At 40.7% G+C, this 25,786-nt stretch overlaps 1 protein-coding gene across 1 annotated transcript; it reads right to left on the reverse strand.

The window, feature by feature from the left end:
• Nucleotides 1-521: 521 nt before the first annotated feature.
• Nucleotides 522-16,779, reverse strand: mrasa (muscle RAS oncogene homolog a). The gene is made up of 7 exons (XM_030111760.1): nt 16,629-16,779; nt 7,787-8,041; nt 7,523-7,676; nt 5,725-5,824; nt 4,738-4,817; nt 3,393-3,524; nt 522-3,348 (listed from the first exon to the last, which is right to left on the reverse strand). Exons 2-6 carry the CDS (start codon nt 7,977-7,979, stop codon nt 3,425-3,427), a joined length of 627 nt encoding a protein of 208 aa, XP_029967620.1. The 5' UTR covers nt 7,980-8,041; nt 16,629-16,779; the 3' UTR covers nt 522-3,348; nt 3,393-3,424.
• Nucleotides 16,780-25,786: the final 9,007 nt, after the last annotated feature.

The raw sequence follows: 25,786 nt of genomic DNA on the forward strand, positions 1-25,786 counted from the left end.
CCAGAGTGTGAAACACTAATCTGGTATTAATCTCAAGGGGTGAAATCTTTTTTTTTTTTTTTAATTCGTCCTTTCTGTTTATGATTTAAAAATGTGCATTGCCTGTAACCAATCTGCCACTCTGCTCTCAGATTGCTGATGTTAAAAAAATACTATTCAGTACTGAGTTAACTGTGGTTCTAGGATTATCAGGTTTGCATTGTGAACATTTTTCTCAGTGGATCGTCTGTCTCAACCGTGATACAATCACCTCCATGTCCTCCGTCATGTCATCCATCCATCTTCTGAGGTCTTCTTCTTCCTGGAAGTTCTACCTCATATACTATAGGCTACAATTGATGCAAATCCAGGAAAAAAAAATCAAACAAGTAAGTAAAGTCACAATGCTTGAACTTTTTTATTGAAATATAATCGACCCCTGAGGCTAGAGAAAAAGGCCACAGTTCGCTTGTGCCTCGTCTAGCTCCTCAGTCTGACACAGCCGGTTAGAACACAACAGACCTGCCAAAACACACATTACACAATCGTTGTGAAACTCACTTTGTTTTTTTTTTCTTTGTTTTGTTTTTTTTTTTTTTTGTCATTTCTTTTTGTTTGTTTGTTTTTATAATCCAAACTTAAAAAGTTTACACAGCCCTTCACGTACTGACCAAGTCTCAGAATGTTCACAAATCATTTACAGAACTCCAAATACAAGTAAAAGGAGGGGGGAAGAAATGCTACCTCTCCGAGTCAAAGTGCTCCGTTTAGCTCACGTGTGGTCCGGGGATCAGATCGGCGGAGATGTGGAATCAGATTTGACCTGAAGGAGGTTATTCTGACGAATGTGGCGGGAGGTATGAGTCTGAAGCCAGGAGGTCAAACGGACTACAGCTGGTTAAGACATGAGCTTTGGATCGTTGCGTGAAAATGTTGACATTTCAAGACACATTCTTCACTTTTTTTTACGTTTTTTTTTTTTTTAATGAAAGATAGAAGATATTCCCCCTTCAATCAATACAGTAACAATGAAACCAAAAGACCAGAAACCACCGTGCTCACCTCAGATAAATGTTTTTTTTTTTTTCCAAGTTTTGGCCTCTGTGTGATTACATTCACACTAATGAGGCCGTTCATGTGAGATGCAGTAAAGCAGAGGTCCCTATTTTATGCTCAGGACCTCGTCTTGGTCCGTAACATTTTGGGACTGAGGCAAAAGCCGCCTCCGGCCCTGTGAAATTCCCCCCAAAAATAAAGAGAAACATTGGGGAGTCTTTTTTTTTTTTTTTCTTTTTTCTTTTTTTTTTTGTCCAGGTCTGGGACACACTGAGGTAACATAGACAGTAATAAATTATTCAGTTGCTTAAAAAACACTTTGCAAGAATCATATCAATTCATATCAATAATACAAAATGGTATCAAACATACATGATGCAACATTTTCGTCAAACATTCATATATTTTTTTTTCTTCTTTTTCCACCTCATGACAGAGAGTCTGTTGCTCCGTGACGAGAAATCCCACGTCTCAGATCCTCCTGTGGAAACTCTAAATCCAGTCTCTTTAACAGTAGATTAAAGGAGATTAATACTGCCTTCCATCTTTTTGCTGAGGTTGATTTTCTGCTTCCATGCTGAGGTGTATTTTATTGTGTTACCTTCTTATTTCAAAAATCGAAATTCCACTTTATTTGATTTTCGCCAAAGCATACGCAGGCACACAGGGTTGCAACACCAATCAGCCGTTTGCTTAATTTGTCATTTTACATTCAGATCTTTTTTTTTTCTCTTTTCTTTTTTTTTTTCATTTTTCAACCGTGCCTTTAAGGTTTGACGAGAAACAACATGCCAATAGGAAAGTCGTATTAAAAGTGCAAAAAAAATGTATTCCTTCAAGAGTCGGCATTCACCCAGACAAGAGAGTTGTCCACCGAAACTTTAGTGCGTTAACAGTACGAGCCATTTCGTAGGTTATTAAAATTGTACATTCCTACCACCAACCTCACGACGACATACGAGTGTGTGGCTGCTTGGAGTGTGTGTGTGTGTGATTCAGCCTGTTCTGTAGCTAGGTTAGCATGGCTTTGAGCCCCCTGGAGCTCATCCCGGGGCTACAGTATTTCTCCTCTGTCCTCCACTGAATCGTTTTCCTCCATTGTCCTGAATTCAGTGCTAAAAAGCCCCTCGAATGACATAAAGTGACATCACATTATTTTGGTTAGTGGCCAGTGCAAATCAGCTTCTCCAGCCAGTCTGGGCTCCGGAACGCGGAGCTCTCGTGATCCCTTTAACCTATTCGCTTTCACTCAGAAGTTCCTACACATCTTAAAAACAGCACTGCGTGTGTTTACACTGCTGATTATAATTACATATTTTTTTTAAATCACAAATATAACTTTTACTCTATATTTTCAGATACAAAATAACCCCACTAAAAGCAACTTTAAAGAGTATTATTAATTCGATAAGAAGGGAAAAATATATATTAGGGCGACTGTTCTTACAGTACTGGTAAATGGCTGCACTCGATACGTCACAGACGATGACTGAAGAGGCGACCCGACCAACAGTAACGATTTCTTTAAAAGAGAGGCAGTGGCTCTTTCTTACCGTCTGTGAGAAAATAATTTGTGTTTCTGTAAACAGATGGGTGTTGGTGGAAACCCTGTTAGACTTACATTAAAGTGGAGCCCCTCGCCTTCATACGATAACACTGTTTCAGCACTTCAACAAGCTGATATGGCCGTCACATCCACCCGTCCGTCCATACCATACAACTTTTTTCTTTTTTGTCACGTTACTTTTGCTCGCTACGACATGCCCTTCCCTGTCTGGCGCGGCCGCGAGGCGCGCATGCAGCCCTCAGCCCGCTCGTTCACAACATCGCACAGCATCGTCTGTCACCGCTCTCCTTCCGCAGAGACTCAACCTGCCGCTTGTCTTCCTTTCCTCAAAGCACAGGAGTGTGGTGGAGTCCATGAAGCATGACGCGCTCCCTTTCCTTTGTTTTCCCCCTCTTCTCCGGAGGGCAGGTTCACATGTGGAGGTAATTCTCTCATCTCTGTTTGTCTTCTTGTGCCGCATTTGATACCAACATCAAAAATTACACTTGATTGAGAAAAACAGTTCAGGAGCTGGATACAGACTGGAGTGGGGGAGGGGCTCAAACGACCTTTGAAGGAGGGATTCCAAGGCAATTCAAAAGGTCTGAGGGGCCGAATAGTCCGATTGATACGATCCGGCCTCCGTCCCTCTGGATTCATTGGGCCAAACTCACCCTCGTCCCTTTTGTGCTCCAGTAGTTAACCGCTGCTGGGGAGTTCCCTGACATCCAAAGGTGTGTTGATGTGCGTGTAGGTGTGTGTGTGTGTGTGTGTGTGTGTGTGTGTGTGTGTGTGTGTGTGTGTTTGTGTGCACGTGTTGAATGGTCTACATGACGAGGGAGGTCACAATATGGCGCAGTGGAACCTGTGGGAGCCCGTCGACCGCTCTGCTCTCCACTTCATCTTCTTTTTCTTCTTCTGGTTTCGTTCTGGAACTTGCTGCCTGTGGGCAGAAACAAAACGGCATCCGGTCAGGATCCGACCTGAACCTTCTAAATCCGCATAAGGCGGGAGTCTGAAGCCTGCGGCTCTGGAGCCACATGTGGCTCTTCAGCCCCTCTGTGTCCGCTTCCTGAAGTCTTCAGAATATGGAATGGAAATAAACACAATATTTTCATTTTCATTGTATCATCATTTCCTTTTTTTGTGGAGAAGAAAAGGAAGAGTTGGGGGGTAAAAAGGGGGGAAAATTAAGAAAAAAAAATCTAAGTATAGCTAAAACTCCTCTAAACATTAAGAAATGGTTGATATAAGTACTTCAACAGGATAAAATAGCCAAGATGTGTGAAATGACTGAAAGAAAATCCATGAAAAAAATGCAAAAGATTAAAAAAATAAGGTAATATATCCAAATTGTACTTTGTGAATAGGTATAGCTATTTTTTTTAGGGTTTTTTTTCTTCATTTCACATATTTAGTCAACTTTAACTATTTATATAGGATATTTAAAAAAAAAAAAAAAAAAAAACAAGCTTGATTTTGGCGTGTGTTACACCTTATTTTGTTTCAGGTGATTTCATGTTTTGGCAGTTAGGATAATCTAAACATGCTTCTAATAATAAACTTCATTTCAAACAGATAGTAACCCAATAAAATGAAGTTTTGAAACACAGACATGACATACAGTACTAATACGAGAACTATGTAGTTCTGCAATCTGGCCACAAGAGGGCAGTGTCGACTCATATATCTGCTCAAGTCGGTTCAGAACAGAAAGTTTCCTCATGAGTCACAAACTGAGAGCTTTTCCCAACCCTGACACTCTTTTCACCAATCCAACTCCTGACGCGGTTCTGTGTGTTGTGTCCATGCAGGATTACCTAAAAATAGAACATGACCACACTGGAAAAACACTCACTTCAACCGAATACTTCTGAAATTACACGTGTGTAAAGACAGGAAATAGCTTTGGGATTTTTCTGTCCTTTTTCACTCTTCCTAAGAACCATCGGACTGCCTCCACATTCCACTGCTGCACCGTCTGAATGCCTCTGAGGAAAGGACATTACACGTAAAGTAACATGATGTATGCATAATGCGCTCTACATATTTGTAGATGCTTATGCTGCTGTGCTGCAGAGAAAAAAAAAACTATTTCACAACAAGACATTGACATTATTGCCACTTAAAAAGTGAGGAAAAAAATCAAAAGCTACCTTATAACACGGACCAGCTCGTGAAAGGCTTTGTCCACGTTCATCGGCGGATCCTTGGCACTGGTTTCAATATAAGTTATCTGAAGAAAGAAGAAGTTCACCAAAAAGAACGAGATAAAAATCAGCTGCGGCATGAGGACACAGATCGCAGTGCTGGTGTGAGATGACTTGCCACTTCTTATCAAGTCCCAGCATAAAGCTAAGAAAAGGGCAGGTGTTCAATGCTCGCATGTTTCTGAGTCCTGGGGAACCGTTTCCTCTTATTTTGCATGTTCTATACCAGGAAATAGCTGTTATACATCTGCTTCTGTGGCACCTGGCATTAAATCTTATTTTATCATTGGTCCAGCACGCTAAAAAAAAAAGGGATATTTTGAAATTTTGATATAATTTTCCTTCTGCTGTTTCTTCCCAAATCTTTCTGGTTTCCAGCAGGTTAAACCTGCACCACACTTTAAAAACCATGAACCCACATCACTCGAAACAAGCCTGACGTTAAATCTAAGTTTAGAAAGTTAAATTTACACCCACATCCTCTTCACCACGACCACAGAGAAACATCAGTTTATCAGTTCAACCCTTCTGAACAGCATTGATTGAAAGCTCGGTTCACCCCATCCTGGAGGATTGTCCCACTGCAACAATCCCTTTTTTCATTCTTTCTTTAAGCCATTACACAACAACCTTGAGCTTCTACTTTGCAATAAAATGGATAAATGTAAAAAGTGCTTCATTGTACGATGCTGTTATTCCCAGTTCAGGACATAAATCCACTCACACGCCACAGTGAGAGAAACAGACTCAGCAGCTCTGCCTCAGTGACAAGATTACATAAGTTTTAATTCTGTTAACATGCAACCATTCGCAAGGAAGCCTGACTCCGATCCAAATGAAACAACTGGTTTCTGAAAGTGATGCAAAAAGCAAAAAAACACTTTGATTCATGCAGCTATCCTGAGTCCATGATGCTGCATATCCAGGACTCACGTTATGTTTTGCAGCCATCTCTTGGCCCTGGTCTGTTGTGACTTTTCTCAGATGGACCAAGTCCACTTTGTTGGCAACCAGCACCATGGGGAAGGCCTCTCTGAAACACACACACAGACAGACACACACACATGCAGCACAGTGAATGAAATGACATGTGATCATCTTCACACTTTTCCCTGGATGGCATGAAACAGCAGAGCAGGCATTCATATGATAAATATATGTGGGGATTCAGAAGTCGTGGGTACAGTCAGGTACCACCAAATATGGATCGAAAGCTGTTAGCTCAGCTCGCCCTTCTATTTCTGTTTCACCTCAGACTCTTGTTTTATCGTGTGCTGTCAGTCAGCACGAGTGAACAGATGCTCGTCTCTCCACTTACATTCACAACGCAACAGAATAAAAAAAGAAAAAAAAAAAAGGACGTTCTGCCAACCGAGAGTGAAGTGAGGAAGAGGAGCTTATTTTTACCCACTCGTATCCCAAATGATGTGATAGCGGCGCTTCTGAGGGCTGCCTGAAATGTACCTGATGAGTCAGCACAGGGCAGAGAGGACGAGGACGCGTGGCGACAGTACGATGGGTGACTTCAGCATTGAGAAATTCTCTCTCTGCGCTGTTGTTGTTCAAGTCGAACAGATTAGAAAAATCATGCTTGCATGCAGAAGTAGCCACTGGCCAGCGGGCCCAACAACTTCTCTGGGGGGGGGGGGGGGGAAACCCCGAGACGCATTTTGAAAGATGACATCTGCTTCTTAAAAAGTTAAATCTAGACACAAGCAGCAAAGAAAATTATTTTAAGACACCGTGTAGGTACGAGGCTGTCTGAACTGCCGGGTCAAGTGTACTAATGTGCTTCATGGCTTGATCAAAAGATCTACATTCAACAGAAATGCACATGCAGCTTTGTTTTCATACAGGCTTCTCATATCCAACATCAAATCTGTCAGCGTTTCATTCCCAGAAATACAATACAGGGAAATCAGAGTTTTCCGGCCGAAAACTGTTGATATTTGAATTTTTATCATTAATTTTTTAATTCCTGTCATGAGGAAGTTTTCAGACTTTGTTCAGTTCCAGTGTGGCAGATACAGAATATTCATATAATTAGAATTATAATATAATTCAGGCTCCTATAACTGTAGTGCTACTTAAATCATAAACACACCGAATAAAAGTAGAAGAGCATCCTTCTGAAAGCCCACACAAAGTAGACAGGAGATAATTCAATGAAATCAACATTCGCATATCAAAAAGTCATTCTTCTATTGTTTAAACAGTGAATGTTATATATGATATTGCACTGATTATTAAAAAAAAGTGAAACAGCATAAAAAACAGTAATTACTGTAAGTCATGAAAATAACGTCTTTACTGTTATTCTGTGTATAAAGATGTTTTAAACCTATTTTTGCACTGCCTTTTTTTGTATTGTATAAAGTTTTTGCCTATTTTGCCCTGTTTTTCTTTATACTCTTTATTTTTTATCTTACCCATCCTGTACTGCACACCGCAGAGAGAGAATTTTATTGCACACATGGTATGCACTTGACAATAAACTTTGAATTGACATTGAAAGAAACAAAGACATCTTAAAAGCATCTTAAAAAGCTCTATTATTCCATGTTCTCAGATGGATGACAGGCCACAATTCAGAGTGAAACACCATTTTCGATTATTTTTGAAGGGGATGCGCATGTAAACTAAACATATTGCACCCCTTGCTGTTTTTTGTTCTGAGCATGTTTGTGTTCCCCAGAAGCCCAGATCCAGTGGCGAGCGGCGGCGGGCCTACCTGTCTTTGACCCGTAGTATGAGCTGATGGAAGCGGTCCACGTGTTCGAAGCTGGCCTTGTCCGTGACGGAGAAGACGATGAGGAAGCCGTCTCCGGTCCTCATGTACTGCTCCCTCATGGCGCTGAACTCCTCTTGGCCGGCTGTGTCCAGCACTGGAGTCCGCAAACACGTGGACACACACAGTCGTGCAATTTCATTTTAATGCACAGTAACAGAAAACTACGATGGCAGATGGCGCTTATGAGGCGGTTATGATGCTCACCATCCAGTATGGCCCACTGTCCATCGATTTCAGTGTGTTTGAGATATGAATCCTCGATAGTGGGATCGTAGTCTGGCACAAAGATCTTCTGGAAAAACTGGATGGTGAGGGCGCTCTTCCCAACGCCACCATCCCCCACCACCACCAGCTTGTACGTTGGCAGGTTGTCACTTGGCACGGCGCTGGTTGCCATGGCGACCCCGGCAGCGGCGGCGAAGGTGGGAAGTAGGCTAGTAGGCGGCTGCTGAGACGCACCTGGTGGAGACGGAGCGCTGAGAGTGAGAAACAAACAGTGGGGGGGGCGACAACAAAGAGGAGGAGGGAGGAGGGGGCAATACGCAGAAAAAGCTGGGGGAGTTTCTTTTTCATTTTTTTCAATCTCCATGGAGACAGCGGATCATATCCAGGAGCAGATCACAGCAGAAAGAGGGGGCAAAAAAAAAAAAAAGATGGCGGAAACCACAGAGCGGACAACTGCACTTTATGGATCAAACAGGCAGACTGACAGCTCTGAGTGACTGGATGTGGAAAAGATTATGAAAACCAAACAATTAGCTTTTCTAGGTCTGCTGAGAAGTTTTTCCCGATGCTTTAATTATTGGTGCCTTGGAGCAAACATCTAGTATTCATTGCAGGACACGAGATTAGTGATGGGTTCAACAGTGCAGACTGGCCTGATGGGCAGCATTTTGCTGTCGGCTGTAACAGAAACATGTGTGATAGTATCCAGAAAATAAAGGGTCATTAGTGTGAAGTCTTCCAAACTGAAAAGGCTGTAAACAAAAAGCAAATAGAGCCCGTGCTTTTCGTGCTTTCCCCAATCTTAGGGATGAAGCAAATAGAATTTCAAGCCTATTTTGTACATGTTACAGTCAATTAAGTTAATGAAAGACAGAAAGATTCTGGTTCCTGAACAATTATGCCACCAAATCAAAAATCGGTGTTGTATTTATTTCACTGACTGACAAACTTCCAAATGTTTTTCATATATAAAGATATAGCTGAAAATATGTGGTCAGTTTTTACTGATAACCGACAGCTCTGAATGTCAAAAACCTATTTTACCATTTTCATTCCTTTCCATTTCCTTTATACAATGAATAAAATTATCAGTTCTCTTCTCATTTCTTTTGAAAACATTTAAAAAGGAACAAATCATTTAAAAATATACAATTTTCAAGCATATCTTGATTTTTTTTTTTTTCTAAAACTATTTAATCCCTCCATATCCATCGATACCAACAATTTTAAGGTCATGGTCATGAGACCCAGAGCTTTTCTCACGATTTACCTGGAAAAGCCACCATTACCACGCAGGCCTGAAACTGACAAAACCACAGACCTTTACATCGACACACAACGTCAAATATTAACTCAACACGCATACCTTTGTATTACTGGAGTAAGCCAAAGAGCCAGAGCAAGAGGACAAGCGCTCCTACCAATAGGTGATAAATAACAGATTTAGTGCTCAATGGCCAGAGCTATTTACAGTGAAATCTACAGTAAAATGTGTATGAATTTAAGTATTTACTAATAGAGTAATTTCCCATGTTTATTTAGTTAGAGTGCCAGCAAATGTTGAAAAAGTTATATCTTAAAATGAAGGGTTTGATTAAAATTAAACTGTAAAAAAATAAAATTAAATATACATTGGAAAAGAGAGATAAACTGCACTGGGAAGCCGATCCGTATTCTTGGCACCACTGTTGCAATAAACAGAGCGCAAAGAATGCATTCATTTCAAGAGGAAGCTTAACTTGTAAAAGCCTGCTTCGTGCAGTTTCAGCACTTTCTGGCCTCACTCTCTTTTCTCCGGAGTGTTTTCCCAAACCTTCTGTCACCGATCCTCCACACCAAAAATCGAATGTATTTTTCAAAGCATGCATGCCGTCTGTTCCATCCTATAAGCTGATTTCACACAATTTCAGTACAAATACGCATTAATAAAGCATTCATAATTTCATAACTGAACCGGAGTTGCGTTGCTTTCTGTGTCATTCCTCCTGCGTTTGCGTTCGTGTGCGGTGCGCACATCAGCACGTGAAGCAAAGTCACTCTTGCCTCAAGTGAAGCGCGTTCCTCTGAACGACTACAAAAGGCTTCCATTGTGAAAGCGACAGGAAATGCCTCAGCAGTTGTCAAGGAGGTCAGTGTCTCGCTGCCTGACAAGTGTTGGCCAACCAAGTTAGACAAAGCGATTTTTGAGAGCCGCCATGTCTTCGATATAAGCACGAACACTACAAAAAAAAAAAAAAAAACGAAAGGAAAAAAGACAGACTTGGAAAAGGTTTCTGTATTTGTCATCGATGCTGGAAGCAGACTAATGACATCTTCTCTCCCTGACCATGGAAAACCACAGGACAGGAGAGGGAGAGCTGTACTGAGTAATTATGGCCTTTTCAAAACAAAAATACACATCCTACTACAGTGTGAGAGCTTTGACAGAAGAGCGTTTCGACATACTGGCTCAGTATATTAAAAAAAAAACTGTAAAAAACAGCACATAACTCAGCTGGCCTGTACATCGGCACCACAGGGGAACAGCCTGTACAGTACTTCCCCTCTAACATAATCAAGTGAATCAATATGGGACTTTAAAATCTGTCGTGCAATCCTGTGCTGTTGTGGTAAAACGCTCACACCACTGCTGACCACAAAGAGCCACAAAAAGAACATGGCATGGGAGGCAGAGCGTGAGGGAAGGGCGAGAGAAATCAGAAACAGAGGAGGCGAGAGGAGGAGCCGGGGGCGTGTGAGGACAAAGTTTATAGAAATGCTACAACATGGTATTGACTCACTACGACAGCCGCAGCAATTTTATGAGTCGCTTCCTGTTTTTGGCCCTTTTTCTCCTCTTGCTACATAACATTCACGTTTCAGACTCCACATGTGGGACTCAAGGTTTGGAATAATACCTTTAAGAGTGAACAGTAACTTTATTGGCAAACCAATGACCACTGCACGAGAAAAAAAAAAAAAACAAATTTAAATAACATGCATCACAATCTCTGGACCGCCATTGTAGAAATTGTCCACTTAGATAAGTTTCATATGAACAGTCAATAACGGACAGCGCTGTTGAGCTCATAGTCTCCACACTAAAGTGTGCTGCAAGAGGTTTTCGTGGCGCAGTGAATGCACAATTTCAGCTGCGGGCAAACGGACATTGAAAGCTCCACAAGTCAAAAACCGAGTCCTATGTTTGGATACCAGACTGCTGAGTAAGGTAAACAGAGTTAGCCCTGAAGCTAGCTTTGGTTTTGGCCCTGGAGAGGAGAACACAAGTCGCCCTCTGTGGGAAAGTGTCTGTGGAAGAACACAGCCTCCAACGGGCCCGTGGCAGTATCCTCACCGCATTCTTCAGACATTTCAGCCACTTGGGGGAGGACCTTTTTAACGGCCGTTCTTCCACAGGAACTTTCCACAAGTACTCGGAACCATCGCTGGAAATTTGTGCATTTCACCAGGTCTGAACGCAATGCAAAGCTTGATCTCCTTTAACCTCCTAAGTCGTCAAGAAGCAAAGCGCGTGTGATATTTGAGTAGCCGGGTGATCTATTTACCAGAATTAGCAACTGAAACTGTACATTTAGCGCTACTTTACACCTTGGCTTGCACATGTTGTCTGCGCTTATCTCTGGTCGGTTTCTACATAACACAGTGACTTCCTGACACTTTTATACACTCGGTCAAGCAAGTGCGCAAGAGCTGAGATCTCTCTCTCTCTCTCTCTCTTCAGCTCCTAATGACGAATACAGGACTCCGAGTATAGTGGAAACTAACTAAACATACAGGATTGATTTAAAATTGCACAACTTTAGTATTTCTATAAAGTGGCTATTTGGGAGCCATGTGTCTTATTGCCCACGATTCCTTTCAAGACCCGCTTTGAGGTGGATTGGAAGCAGGGCAGATCATAAATTTCATCTTTCCCTCCCAAAACATTTTGCAAAGACAGATGTATTTTCATTGGTGGTGAGTTTTGAAAACGATGGCATCTTCGAAAACCCTTTTGTCCCCCGGAGAGCCCACAGATCTCTGCAGAAGCTGCCGAACAGAGAAGCCAAATGCTGGCAGACACACACCCATTCTCACCAACATACAAAAGCAGGAGGCTTCAAAGTCAAATCAATGGGCGGTTTCCAAGGTCTGCTCTCAGAAGCTACTTGTGGTTGTCTCTGACATGTGCCACTCTAATTTCAACAACTTCAGAGCTCGCCCCATAATCTCTGACTCCCTCCCCACAGAGACTCCAGACCCCCATATTGTAATCCACTGATCAAGACAAAAAAAAAAAAAAAAAAAAAAAAAACACTACTCCAGATCCTTGATGGTCTGAATAGCAGTAAGAAGGGTTAAACGTATGTTGTTTGCAGTGCATGAATTATAAGTTGTGATGTCGCACCCAAAACAAATGAGAAATGAAAGAAAGAAAGCAAACAGCGATGCGAGCAGCACGACGCTCCCGCCACCCCGCCCATTCCTCCCTCACCCACCAGGAAACAGCTGTCAGTTGGCTCAAGTCCATCCATTCCTGCCCAGCACAATGGAGGGAAGGAAGCATCTTCCTTCCTTTCCAACACCAGGCAGGTTCAGCGAAGAATTTCTGAGCCAAATTCCGGACGTTAAAAAAAAAAAAAACTACTTCAGTTGGTTGGTTGTCACAAAATATGCCTTTTGAAAAGAAAGAAAACACAGATTACAACAGCGTGAAGGAATTCAAAAGCAAAAGTTGAGAGGCCATGTGAAATCACAGTAGGTGTGGTTTTCAGCGTCGCCGTGAGTGTGAGGGGTGACCCAGTGTTGCTGAAGCCAAGTCAGGTCACAACCTCTTGGGGTGTGTCAGGATTTCCCCCTGCGAGTCCGTGCGGTGGGATCTGTCAAACACCTCTCATCTCTGATCACCACAACACAACCGACGTCTGTCCATCCCCAAGATGTGAGGAGAGAGAATCGCACAGAGCGTCAACTCGTTTTCCTCTTCTCACACTGCCGTTTGTTTTGAGCCTCACTAAAACAGGGGGAAAAAATCTTTTGTCCTGTTGTTTGGGGTTTATATGCTTCTGGGAAATAGTCTTAAAATGCTAATAAGGTCAGAGGCATGTTTCAAGTTTATTAGCTGTGTTGAAAATGATCCACATCAGGATTAAACTTTTACTCTGTTTCCTCTTAGAAACAAATACAAAACTGCACTTTCAGTTTACTGAAACGCGGCTGTCTGTGTAAAACAGAGGACGCCGCTGCGTTTTGGACCTTGCATTTTGTCCTCACAGCGGCTCCTCGGTCTCTCTGGGCTTCTTGAGAAATGGTTAGTCGCTGTCTTGGGAAAGGATAAAAGGATTTCCCTCTTTACGTGGGAACAAAGCGGCAACACAACTCACAGAATGGGAACGGGGGACGAACGCAGAGGGGCACACCCCGTACCATTTATACCAGCACTCATCGATCATTCACAGGAGGTGATAAAAAAAAAATGTGGTTCACCAAGTTTAAAATGTCTTTGAGCTTCAGGCGGTTGTCATGTCACTAAATTTGGCCAAGTCACAGCTTTATTATTAGTTTCAGTTGCTTTTTTTAATGCTATACATGTGATTTTCTCAAAAAATTGCAGGGCATTATATGATTTGAAATACTCATCATCAACTGTTATATATTTTTAGATTATTATTGTTGATTAAATAAGAGCATTAATGCAAACTTGGATAATGGTTGGTGAATGTGTCTGAACAATGAATAGGCCAGGAGTCTCAGACATAAGGGCCATGGGCGAGAAGCAGCCTGCAAGAGGCTCCAATACAGCCTACCAAACTGCCAAGAAAATTATAAAAATGTCAAGAAACATGGATTTAAAAGAAAAAACAAATAACTTAATAGCAGGGGACACAACACTGAGACCTGAGCTGAGATATTGCTGATGCTGCCAAGTTTTCAGTAAAAAAGGCTTTATGTTGACATTGTTATTTCCATAGTTGTTTGGTTTTGAGAAAATCTAGACATTTCCATCACGTAATTCTCTACACAACAACAACAAAAAAACACTTGAAAGTTTAAATTCAAAGCTTATTATGGCCCTACTTCACTCAGGATGAAATGAGGCTGTATGTGACTCCAACATTAACAACACGACAATTTTTCCTCTGAGATATCAGAACAGAATAGAAGTATTTCATTAATCCCAGAAGGAAATATTTTTGAAACACGCTGTACAGTGATGGAATGGCTAATGATGTGAAGTCAGCTGACTGCCCCATCATCGTACCTCCAACAACTGCAGACTTTCAGAATCACACATTTTACACACCCCGTGCAACACTGCCTGAAAGGAGAAATCCAACAAGCCTGTTGGATGTTTAATCACATGATTGTGGGTCACCAGCAGTGACTAACTTGGCAGCCTCTGGTCTCAAATCATTATTTGAGAGCCCATTTAACCAGAACCGCACAAAAACCGGCATTATGTTTCTTTTGGGCTCAAAGCTGTCCACATGCAACTCACACATATTTCAGCAGCGAGCTGTGATTGGCACCGGGCATGTCCTCCCCTGACCTCTGCAGTCAGTCACGCTGGAGTTTTGCTTTGGGTATTTGAGGGTGTAAAGTAGGCTGCTGTGAGACGACTGCAGCCCTTGCAGAAACAAGACGGATTGAAAGAATTATCATCTGCTGTTAACCAAATTTCCCAGGTGGAAAGAGCTCATGTGAGGTTCAGGAAAGTCAAAATTCTATTTTTTTCATTACCAAATATAACAAGATTCAAACTGCAGACAGCAAGTTATTTGATATATTCATTGCATAAAGCTACTTAGCTGCTGTTGACTGATAATGAAAAGTGTAAAAATAACAAAACTAACCCTCCAAGGATGTTGTATTTCTTGAAGTACATGTCTGTTTAACCGTGTGTGTGAATATCTGGTGTTTCTATTCTAGAAAATACACAAATGAAACCAACACACTAAGTTTCAGTGACATGATGCCGGCCACATTCAGATCAGCATAAATTTCCCTTCCCTATCTCTGAGCTGCTCTCTTCTCTTCCAGTGTTACGTCAACCATCTCCATGTCCTCCATCAATCTCTGAGGTCTTCCACTCCTCCTGCTGCCTGGCAGCTCCGTCTCAAACATCCTTTGTCTAATATATCCACCGCCTCTCCAAGTCCAAACTATCTCAGCCAGGCCTCTCGAGCTCGATCGCTAAAATGTTAAACTCTCCAAGCAGGATCTCTGTTAGAGTAAGTGTAACATTAGTCCTCTCTGGACTGCTGTGTTGACAGAAGATGTAGTTAATATGTTCTTTTCTAATCTCTGGCTCATCTGAAAGAAATAATATCACCAAAGATGCTTCTTTTTCAAACATGTGTTGATGTTAACGTAGAACTGCAGCAGTGAATACACACAGGTGATGGTTTTGGGTTAATAATCATGATAGTTATATAGTAATCAAATTGTTATTTCATAAGAGCATCCAATGAAACATGAGTGCAATATAACATCAGTCTTGGATATGGTTACATTCTTGCAGAAAAAAACATGTAATAACTTAAATATCAGTCTCATTATCGCAACAAAATGTGCAACTGCACTGTTAGTATTTTTCTACTGTGTTGCAAATATCCTCAAAGACTGTCTGATGTGATTGAACAGCAGCCTGCTTCTCATAAGGAATTGCAAACATGTCCACATGCCAGGTGGATATTTGCTCATCACACCTCATTTATTTTGCTCATTTTGTCGCCAAATAACTAAACCTGCCTGAGCTTGCTTTTCCACACTGTGGGCCAGCCTCTCGTCACACTGCGAGATGCCAGGAGCGTCACCTCGGTGAGACTTCATGCATCCAAGTGTCAGTCTGAAAGCTCTCGGGAATCATTGTTTAATAACCAGCAATGGCAGGCGGGCACAGAGGAGAGGAGACACATGCAGAATGCACCAAATGCTGAATTCCCTGGATGGAGGAGAGAAGTGTCAAACAGCATCGAGCCACCTGAGCATCATCATTAGGATCAGCAGGGTTTGGCCTGTGCATGTACAGTTATGACGGAGACATAAAGAGGTATCAGTTCTCAGACAAGTCAAATGATCTGACGATTTCACTTTGCTATTTATAGTGGTTGGTGTGTGTGCGTGTGTGTGCGTGTGTGTGTGTGTGCGTGTGTGTGTGTGTGTGTGTGTGTGTGTGTGTGTGTGTGTGTGTGTGTGTGATTCTGAATGATCTCATCCTATGATTTGAGACATGAAAAATCCCTCTGTTCTCCCTGCCCAGCGGTTCACTGTGCGCACACGCACGCACGCACGCACACACACACACACACACACACACACACACACACACACACACACCATCTCCTCTCTGTGTGTAGCGCAAGCAGGAGAAAAACACCAGCGCCAAACGTGTACGTTTCTGGGCTCATTACTGACACAAAGCACCATCAACCCAAACCTGTGTTTTCTGTTTGTTCCCAGGGGATTTAATTCCGGATCGAGCCGAGGCCCCCTCTGTCTGATCTGTCTGTCTGTCTGACAGTATGGAAAACCAACAAGCAGCCGCCCCGGAATAACGGATTTTTAATGCTTCATATTTCTCTTCAAGTTTGCGGCTTAAAAAAAAAAAAAGCAGGAAATTCCGCATATTGGACACAATCGCGATGTTAAAACCAGCGACCCTGTCTTCTTCATTATCAGTTTAAAGCAATCTGTTGCCCGACAGCTGAACGTCCAGAGGGGAGTTTAAGGGTTTTTTCTTTTTTTTTTTTTTTTTTTTTTTTTTTTTACACACGGTCAAACAACGGAACCCGCCACACACCTCCTCTCTGTATATCCACAGCGAAGGAAGGCGACTCACCGAGACGAGCTTCTCCACAGTGACCGCAAAGACACGTCCTCACACCGGCGCAGTCCTTCACATCTCCCTCGTTCTCGGCTTCAAACCACCGCCGCCCTTTCTCCACGGACGGGAGTGCGCTGCCCACATCAGCGAAACAATACGGACAGCAGCTAATCTCCGCATCAGTGTTGCCAACTCCTCAGTAAAGAAAGTAGCGATTGGCTGTCGTAATTTTTTCCCCCTCAGCTATTGGCTGTCGTAAAAGTCGCTGGAAGTCACTTGGTGACGTCATCCTCCCAATTTGCATATTTGATTAACAATTTGCATATCGCTATAATAATATTGAAAATATTATATTATTCTTGTATGGGTATATAGTTTTATACTGCATGCGTCGAACCTATATATTTTTGTTGAAAATATTCTTTTTTAATTGCTAAAATATAATTTTCTTATTTTCTGAGACAGAATCTAGGGATTTTCATCATCTATGAGCCACAATCATCCAAATTTCAAGAAACAGAGGCTAGAAATAATTACTCAATGTGTAATGGATATAGAGAATATTTGGTTTTCATTTTCTGAAATGTGTTACAAAACAAAAATGAAATTCCTCCGCCAGTCCTTGGTTATCTCCCCCATCCCACTCAACAACACTAGTGCAGAGTATTGAGATAAGCATGCATTTTCACTATGCAGATAGTATAAGACTAGAAATCTTTTTTTTAAGTTAGGGACTCAACACTCTTGAATTTCGACTTGTTCTCTTGGTGTACACAAAATAATAAACTTTACAGGTTGAAGATCAGTGATTCACTGCATTTGACACTGCCTTCACAACAACTTTTTTAAAGGGGTACTAACTCCTAAGTAGGAGTACTAACCTTATACTTGCAAATCATTGCAACGCCAAATCACTGCACATTGCTTGCACTGTGATGACAACTCACTGCACAGTGCACAATCATAGCAGTAGAACATGTTTATATGGGTATATAGAAAAAAATTTATATAGTAACAAATAATAAAATGCCACCTGCACAAATCAATAAGGTACTAAAAGTCTGGAGATTAGGAAGTGTTTTAAATATCCTAATTACGTTATCATAAAAATGTAAAGTGAGTTGACGTGAGATGCCTTCAAGAGCAGGGAGTCTGCGTCGCAGCGCGTTCCCGTCGCGAACGTCCACCGTGAAGCCTCTGCGTCGACGCTACGCGCAAATAACAGCGTGTAGCGTCTATCTGCGCCCTGCTCTTTGCGTTCTGTAGACTGCAGACCGAGGGACTGGCTCGCGGTGCGTCGCCACACGCTCCGTATTGCTGCAACAGCTGAAGCTAAAAATAGAAAAGTCCCAAAGGGGTGAAACGGCGCTTTTTGGTAAATGCCGAAAAGACTTGAGAGATGTTTCCAGTAGAATAAAAAGGCCGACTAGTACAAGAAAGATAACTTTAACACTTCGATTCTCTTTTAAATGTCTTTTTTTCAAGTAAAATAATAAAATGTGAAAAAAACAGGAGATAGAGTTCCCCTTTTTCAGTTAAATGGACTGTTCCCAAATATAGAGGACTTCTTTAAAGAGATAGTCGTGTCAAATTAGCTGTTCTGGTTCAAGAGAGCCACATGGACGAATTCAAGGAGAAATATTGTGTTTTTTATTATTATTCACAATGCACTAAAACAATTCGCTCAAATCTCCTTCCTTTAGTATTACTTTATATTACTACATCTGACTTCCATATGTTCCAGAAACTGATTGAACTCTCCATTAAACATTTATATCTCAATCATTGAAATGCTTTACCACTGTTTGAATGTAGTACAAATCCTGCCTGCTTGCTCATTTCTTGCCTGAAAAACCCCCATCAGTGAGGTGGATTTCTAAGTGGATTTCTTGAAAATGTTGCCTATACAATAGTGAGTCATACTATTACACAGTATAATGTGTAATTTACAAAAGAAAAAGAGCCAAAGTGTGCTATGTATGGGTCCTCATCAATATGCTAATGAATTTATAACTCATCATGACAAAAAGTAACTCTTTTCAAAAGAAATAACCTTTTCTGCTTAAGTCTTTCAGAAACTATCCTTAGTCTGTTTAGTTTACAGAAGTGTGCACCAGAAGATGGTGAATATGGCGAACTGAGGTGCTCAAGCAAGCACATAGAAGAATAGTTGACCAACAATGGCTGAAGTGTTTTGCTGCTATAGTGGTTTAGTAATTTTGAGAGAAGACATCGCTCCAACTTTCTGCCGTTCCTGCTGATGTCTGGTGGTGGTTGTAGCCTCAGAGACTATGACAATTATGGGCCTTGTTATAACAAAAACCTAGATGATGTTTAATCATTTGGTCAACTAATTGCAGGGATTCAGAATAAACACTCTAAAAATCCACTCATGTTACTCAGTGCTGTCACCGTGCGCAATGGAGGAGTGACCAAAATAATGCATAGTTCCTCTTTAAAAGCAGTTTAATGACAATGGATTAAATAGTAATAATTTATGACAAATTGAATTTCATTAAATGTCAATAACCGAGAAACTTACATTATTGATGAATAAATGAATGAATAATGAATATTATTCACAGAAGTTCAGTAATTATGTGTTAGTTAATGGTGTCATTTGTCACCTGTTTATCAAGTTTTTATGTCAAACAGTTGCGTCGCACATCTTCCGTATTCATGTTTAACAGTTAAAAAGCAGCATTAGAAATGGCAAGAAAGATAGTTATAGGATCACAAGGTAGCAAAGTGCCTTTGACTTTTCTAATTTTGCTGAAGCAAATGTCCACATTACCTTATAAGTACAGTATACAAAAATAGAACAGAACATTAGAAAGTGGATGGATGTGTGTTTGCTACCTGATCAAGACTATACATCCTGGCATTCAAGTGTGTATGGGTGGGTCCAATACAAGAAACGTCCAACATCAAGATTATATTACAACAGACATGAAAGGTGTAAGTTTATTGGCATGCTCTCTGCTGACACTGCCTGCTGTCTATTCTATGAATAATAATTTAATCTGCGAACACTTTTGAACTACTGCATCCATTCATATCATGTCACTGCAAAACCAGGTTAGCAAATGCAGTTTGAATGCAATGCATTGTGTTGTATTCAGTCTAAATGTGAAAAGTGAGGTCTGCAGATATCCGTTTCAAACAAGGCCTTGTCTTGTAACTGATGTATAGTCAGACTGGACGGGAGCCACTTAAGTGCTTCCCGGAAGCCTTCATGATTACATTGTACATTTGTGAGCAGGTAAGTGTGCAGAGAGAATGGGAATACACTTGGGAATGAGGATATGTCATGAGATCTATTGCTATATACATTATTTAAATAGGGTATTAGCATAATGTCACACTAACTCTGCACCTACAAATTCCATGATGTGGACGACAACAAACACAAATTGCTCTTTCTGATAGGACTGTTTATGATGTAGGAGTGTGTGTGTGTGTGTGTGTGTGTGTGTGTGTGTGTGTGTGTGTGTGTGTGTGTGTGTGTGTCTCAGTGTCTCTATGTGACAGCATCAGGTTTACAGCAGGAAAGACTGCCAAATAATATATTGTTTCTATATATTTCTATGTTTCTAATTGAGAGCAGTGTTAGTGGTTAGCGATCTGGCCTCACATGGTGAATGTCACTACTTAAGTTTCATGCCTTGGTTCTATTTTGTGGAAAGTTTGCATCTTCTCTCTCCACTCACATTCATCTGGTAGCATCCTGCAATCCAAAGCTGGATAAATCAAAATTGAGCATAGGTGGATGATGTGTCTGATTGTCTCTTCAATTGTCTGTCTCATCCCATGTCAGAAAGGGATATTTACCCTAAATTGAAAAAAAAAAAAAACACTGTAGGAGGTGGATAAATGATCATATTTAGTCTGGAAATGTTATGTCTGCATCATGTACTTTCAACTTGGATGACCCACATTTTGAGGATAGATGATGCCTAAATGATACATCAAATTCCTCTTAATTTTGAAATCAAAATTTTGCCTCCTCGTTTATTGACAGAAATGTCATTTATCAAACGAAATTATATCTCCATCATCAAAAACTGAAATTCAGATCCTAACTCAGCGGTTACTCAACAAGCCTTGAATAATCTCTGTTCACCCATCAGTGGTACAAAAATAACTTCAAAATCTGTGCCAAGAAATAATGATAGACGTCATGGCTCTTGAATATAAAAATATATATCTTAAAAAGAAAAATAAGAGCTCTCTTATGAATTCTTTTTGGACAAAAAGCCAAGAAAAATGTGAAGTATTTTTCTAAATAATTTTTTTTTCTGAAAACCCAACAAAATATTTCTTACCGTGTTTTCAATGAAAAAGCATAAACATTTAAAAGTTTATACCCACAAAAATACTAGTTTAAAATACCAAAAGTATGTCCGCACTTCAATTAGGAAAAAGAAGTGAGCTTCTGAAAAACTGAAAACCCTTTTGTGGATTATACAACGAATTCCTGTTGACTGGACAGAGAACACGCAAGGAGCTTCAACAGCAGACAAACCGACTGGAGGTGACAAAGTACACATTCAGAGAGCAGGGAGACGATGAGGCACAGCTGACAAGAATCTGAAGGCAATCGGGGACGCGAAAGAGCAGAGAGGAGGACATGAGAATGGAGAGCAATAAACAACCACTAAAGAGGGTAAAGATGTTCCTCTAAACATGAATCTGAGACGTTAAAAAAATGACCGAAACATGAAAATCATGAGGGATACATGGTGAAAAGAAAACATGAAGACGGAAGACAGGGCAAAGCACACAGCCAGGACCGTAAAAGATGGTTGTGATTTTCCAGATATGACAGTTAATCTCAATAATCCCTGCAGGTATTCAACAACACAAGACCTAGATGTCGGTATCTAATCTGCATTGACGCACTTGAATTCCCCGTATGTTGATCAAAGAGTCAGAGGATCTCTGACGCAGCCGTCCGTTTTGACTCGTAGGAGGCAATCAAGAGGCGGTGAAGTGAGTGACTGGGTTATTGATTTATTCATCCACTGAGAGGTCACTCTACTGGCTTTGGCGGCAGCCCAATGGGATCTTAATTCACGAATTGATTGCTTTGAGTCTTCAGCATATGTCTTCTGTTTTCCTCAGATTCTGCTGGTATGTAAAGGGCCGGTTCAGACGTCGTTTAGCTTGGACTGTCTCCAGTCGCCACGTGTTCATCGTCAATCGCTTTGAGACGAACTGTGCTGATCTTCTAATAAGTCCACGGTGTTGACCATGTTCGTCTTTCAAGTGTGACTGACATTCGGTGTCATGGATCATTAAGCACGAGTGACGTCTGCGTGTGCGTCAGTCTCGGTGCTTATACTTGACGTGCACACACATCTGTGTGTATAACACCAAGTCCTATGTACAGCTCAGCTTCTTTGGCACTTTTGTCTTCATCAGCGTCAGACACCCCTAACACTCGACTTATCACATGGATGCATGCACACATCTGGAAAACAGAAAGCCCATGGCTTTCACAACTTTTTTCTAATTTGTCTAATTTGGTTTTAGAGCCCTCTACAAACTGTGGATTGATTTTGCTCGATAAAGCTCTATAACACCTGAAAAAGAGGTGAAATTTTATTGAATAGAGAATGCTCTAATAGAACAGAATGAGATTAAAGTAGATATCTTAAAGTGGATAGTGGCTAGCGCAGAATGAAAAAAGTGAAATAGAATGGAATAGAATAGAATAGAGAGGGGGGATTCTCTGGTTCTTTCCCATCAGACACAAAACGACGACTTCCTTTGCCTCTGTCCTGTTTCCATGGAGACAGTAGTGAGCTTGTTCTTTCTACGAGGAACAGACCATCTGACTTCAACACAATATGCTCAAAACCCACACACACACACACACACACACACACACACACACACACACACAGAAAAGTAATTCCATTTCACAAACTGTCTTTTACTACAGTGGCTACGTAATCTGTCCTACTTTTGTGTGTGTGTGTGTGTTTGTGTGTGCAGGTTTATATCTGCATCTCTTCAAATTGATTGATAGCTGTGATCATGTATTCTTCTCTGCGCAAGTGTATAGATCTTTCCAGCTGAGGAGATTCACAGAGGAAACCAATTAAAAACACTGTAGAGGAAGTGCCAAAATGTATGGAAACCCCTTTTACAATGCATCCTGGGTAAATTATTAAACCACAAATAATGGTAGTATTAGGAGCAATCTTATCACATGAAACTGAGAGTTATTTGTACTTATATGGCCTTGTGCACACATCCAAGTCACAGCTGTGCTAATATCCACTTCAATAACAAAACTTCAAGTGTGATCATGCTTTTACACAACACTTATCAGTACTGTTGTGTCCATTTTTCTACTGGGAAATATGACAGTTTCAACCTCTGAACTTGAAGCTCCACAAAACTATTGTGATCTCACTTAATAGAACAGGAAGTATGATTATAAAATCTGATTATTGAATGTTGGAGAGGAGGTAGAATTAAACAAGTGTTGCTTCTTTCTGCCCCATTTCAGCGTGTATGTCTGTATGTATGTCTCAATAGGTTATCTGAGGCTCTCAGGACAGATGAAACACAGACAACCACACACACTCACATTAACATCAGCAACAAATTTCAGATGCATGTTTTTTGTGTTTTTTTTTAACTGAGGTAACTGGAGCCCTCACAGAAAGGCCTTCAAGGCCAAAATCAAGCTAAAAACATTCATGCTTGTGTGTGGGAAAACTAAAATCCTACCATGATCTGGCCCAAGACTGAAAGTGACTGTTAAAAAATACATTGTTTTACATTCAAGACCAGCACAAATGCCTTCAAAACAGATTACCGTAACGATAAACAGTCTTCTTTGCTGGATTTAATGTTCTTCACACTGACTGTGGGGTGGAGGCTGCTTCATTTTCCCCAGGAAGGAGGGTCCTTCACCTCCACCCCAGGAATTTCCACCCACGTTCAGTCACAATCACGCCCATCCTTTTAAAAGTGTTAGGCGTCCCCACCTAATACTTCCACCTCAACACCAGTAAATCAAATACCATATACATCGTATCAACCGTCATCAGAGCGTGCATGTTGATCAAAACCAAGCTGCTGAATTTGGTGATTTGAATGTTTGAGGGCATCACAAGACACTGACAAGTCCTCTCAGGAGTGTGTGGACAGCTTTCACTTCCTCCCCTGCATGTGCAGCTTGTAACTGCTCCTGCCAGCTGCTGACTGCTTCTTGTCATTGTTCTGTCCGGAGTCATATTCAAGCTTCATCTGCTTCTCAGAGGTGATATAGTACACATTCAATTAAAAAAAATAATTAAAAAAATCATCCATACACCAATATTCACCACAGTGTATTTTCACTGCTGTTCACACATCAACTGACTCAGTCCATAAGAGATCACAGCATGAGAGCCCACTGGACTCGTGTTGACTTAAAAAGGGGGGAAAAAGGTTTTGTGAATGTTGTATTTATTAGTAATTGGCACCTGGAGCATAGACTGTGTAAGAAATAAGTAAAAGAATAAATGAATAAATAAAGGTGTATGTTCTGGAGTCAATCCCAGCTGACATTGGGGCTACAGGTAGGACCAATCAAGATCATACTTTTACTCACATTCTCTGGTTTGCCTAACAACAGGCGATCAATAAGTTCTTTATTTTTTACCTCCTTTGTTTACTTATTGAATCAATAGGAAGAAAAAAGCATTTTTGTCACCATTTATGGAAATATTTTATTATGTAAGTTTGATGTGATAGATAGATAGATAGATAGATAGATAGATAGATAGATAGCTCGAGGTTCAGATTTAAGGACTTATTTTATTGTTATGGTCCAAGATTAGTTTTAAATTGTAGACATCTTCTGATAATACATACTGTTCAATACATACTGTTGCACGATCTTTGATTCTAATCTGTTCTGTTTACAAATGACCATTACTGTCGCATTTTCAGGGGTCAGCTTGTGCACGCTGACTTGTCTATGCCAAGGAATCTTAATACACTACAGTACTGCTGGATGACAACAAGAGGTTGTACTTCCTGGATCTGGAGTTGCTCCCTTATACCAACACATGGGGGCGCCTCCCACCAAAGACTTTACCACTGAAGCACAGTGACTGATTCTGACGGAAAGGTTGAGAAAACAAACTGCTTTCTGTTTGTAATAAAAGAAAAAAAAAGACTTCTTCTCAGTGGGTTACCTGTCATCCTCATTGCTATAACTACACCTGTTTGAAACATGTTTGATGTTAAACTGGTCAAGTTGCTCTATGAAAGGCATCTTTGTTTACTTGACTCTAAGAGGTTTCTCACCAGCGATGGTGGCGATATACACATTTTCTGTGCTGTTCAAAAATAAACGGCTTTGGGGTTTGCCCAGTGGCGGCCTTATTTCAAGAAAAAAAGTTATATCATTCTTGTAATTTCATGAACATTTGACATTTTGGAATTGCAAATGTTATGAAAAAAACTAGGTGGCACAAGAATGTGTGACTTGACTTCTATATTTTTTTGTCTAACTAGCAGAACATTTTGTTAATCATAAGCAGTGTTGGGCAAGTTACTTTCAAAAAGTAATTTGTAACTTATTCATAAAAGTAACTAAGTCAGTAACAAAGTTACAATATTCTAAATGTAACTGATTACTAGGCAAAGTAACTATTGTGTCACTTAAAAAAATGTGCTTAAATATGTCAAAGAATTTGGATCCCCTCTGAATGGAACTTTAAGATGCATGCTCAAATATTCATTCTAAAACTGAATATACGTGACAGAAAAATGATCAAACAGGAAATGTTACTTTAATCTAGATGATTCAAATATTGCTGTGTGTTAATATGATACAAGACATCAATCAAATTTGATTTGAAGCTGTACATAGCTTTACGACATCTACTGACATACATCTATTAACACAGATGTAGCACTGATGGGCAGTACACACATTTTCTGATAACCATGTAATCAGCCCACCTCTCGACCCTATAACCCCACGACCCTCTCTAATGTCACTTAACAACAGTGTTGGATTCCATTCTCCATATCGAGCTGCAGAAGGAAACTATAGGGCTGTGGCTTATTCTTCCTGATGTTCAGTTATAAACACACACATGCTGGTAAAAACAGACACAAGAAGCTGTTGTAAAAACAATAGTCTTATTGCCATCTTCTAC

Source organism: Salarias fasciatus, chromosome 16, assembly GCF_902148845.1.
Source record: "Salarias fasciatus chromosome 16, fSalaFa1.1, whole genome shotgun sequence".
NCBI classification, from domain to species: domain Eukaryota; kingdom Metazoa; phylum Chordata; class Actinopteri; order Blenniiformes; family Blenniidae; genus Salarias; species Salarias fasciatus.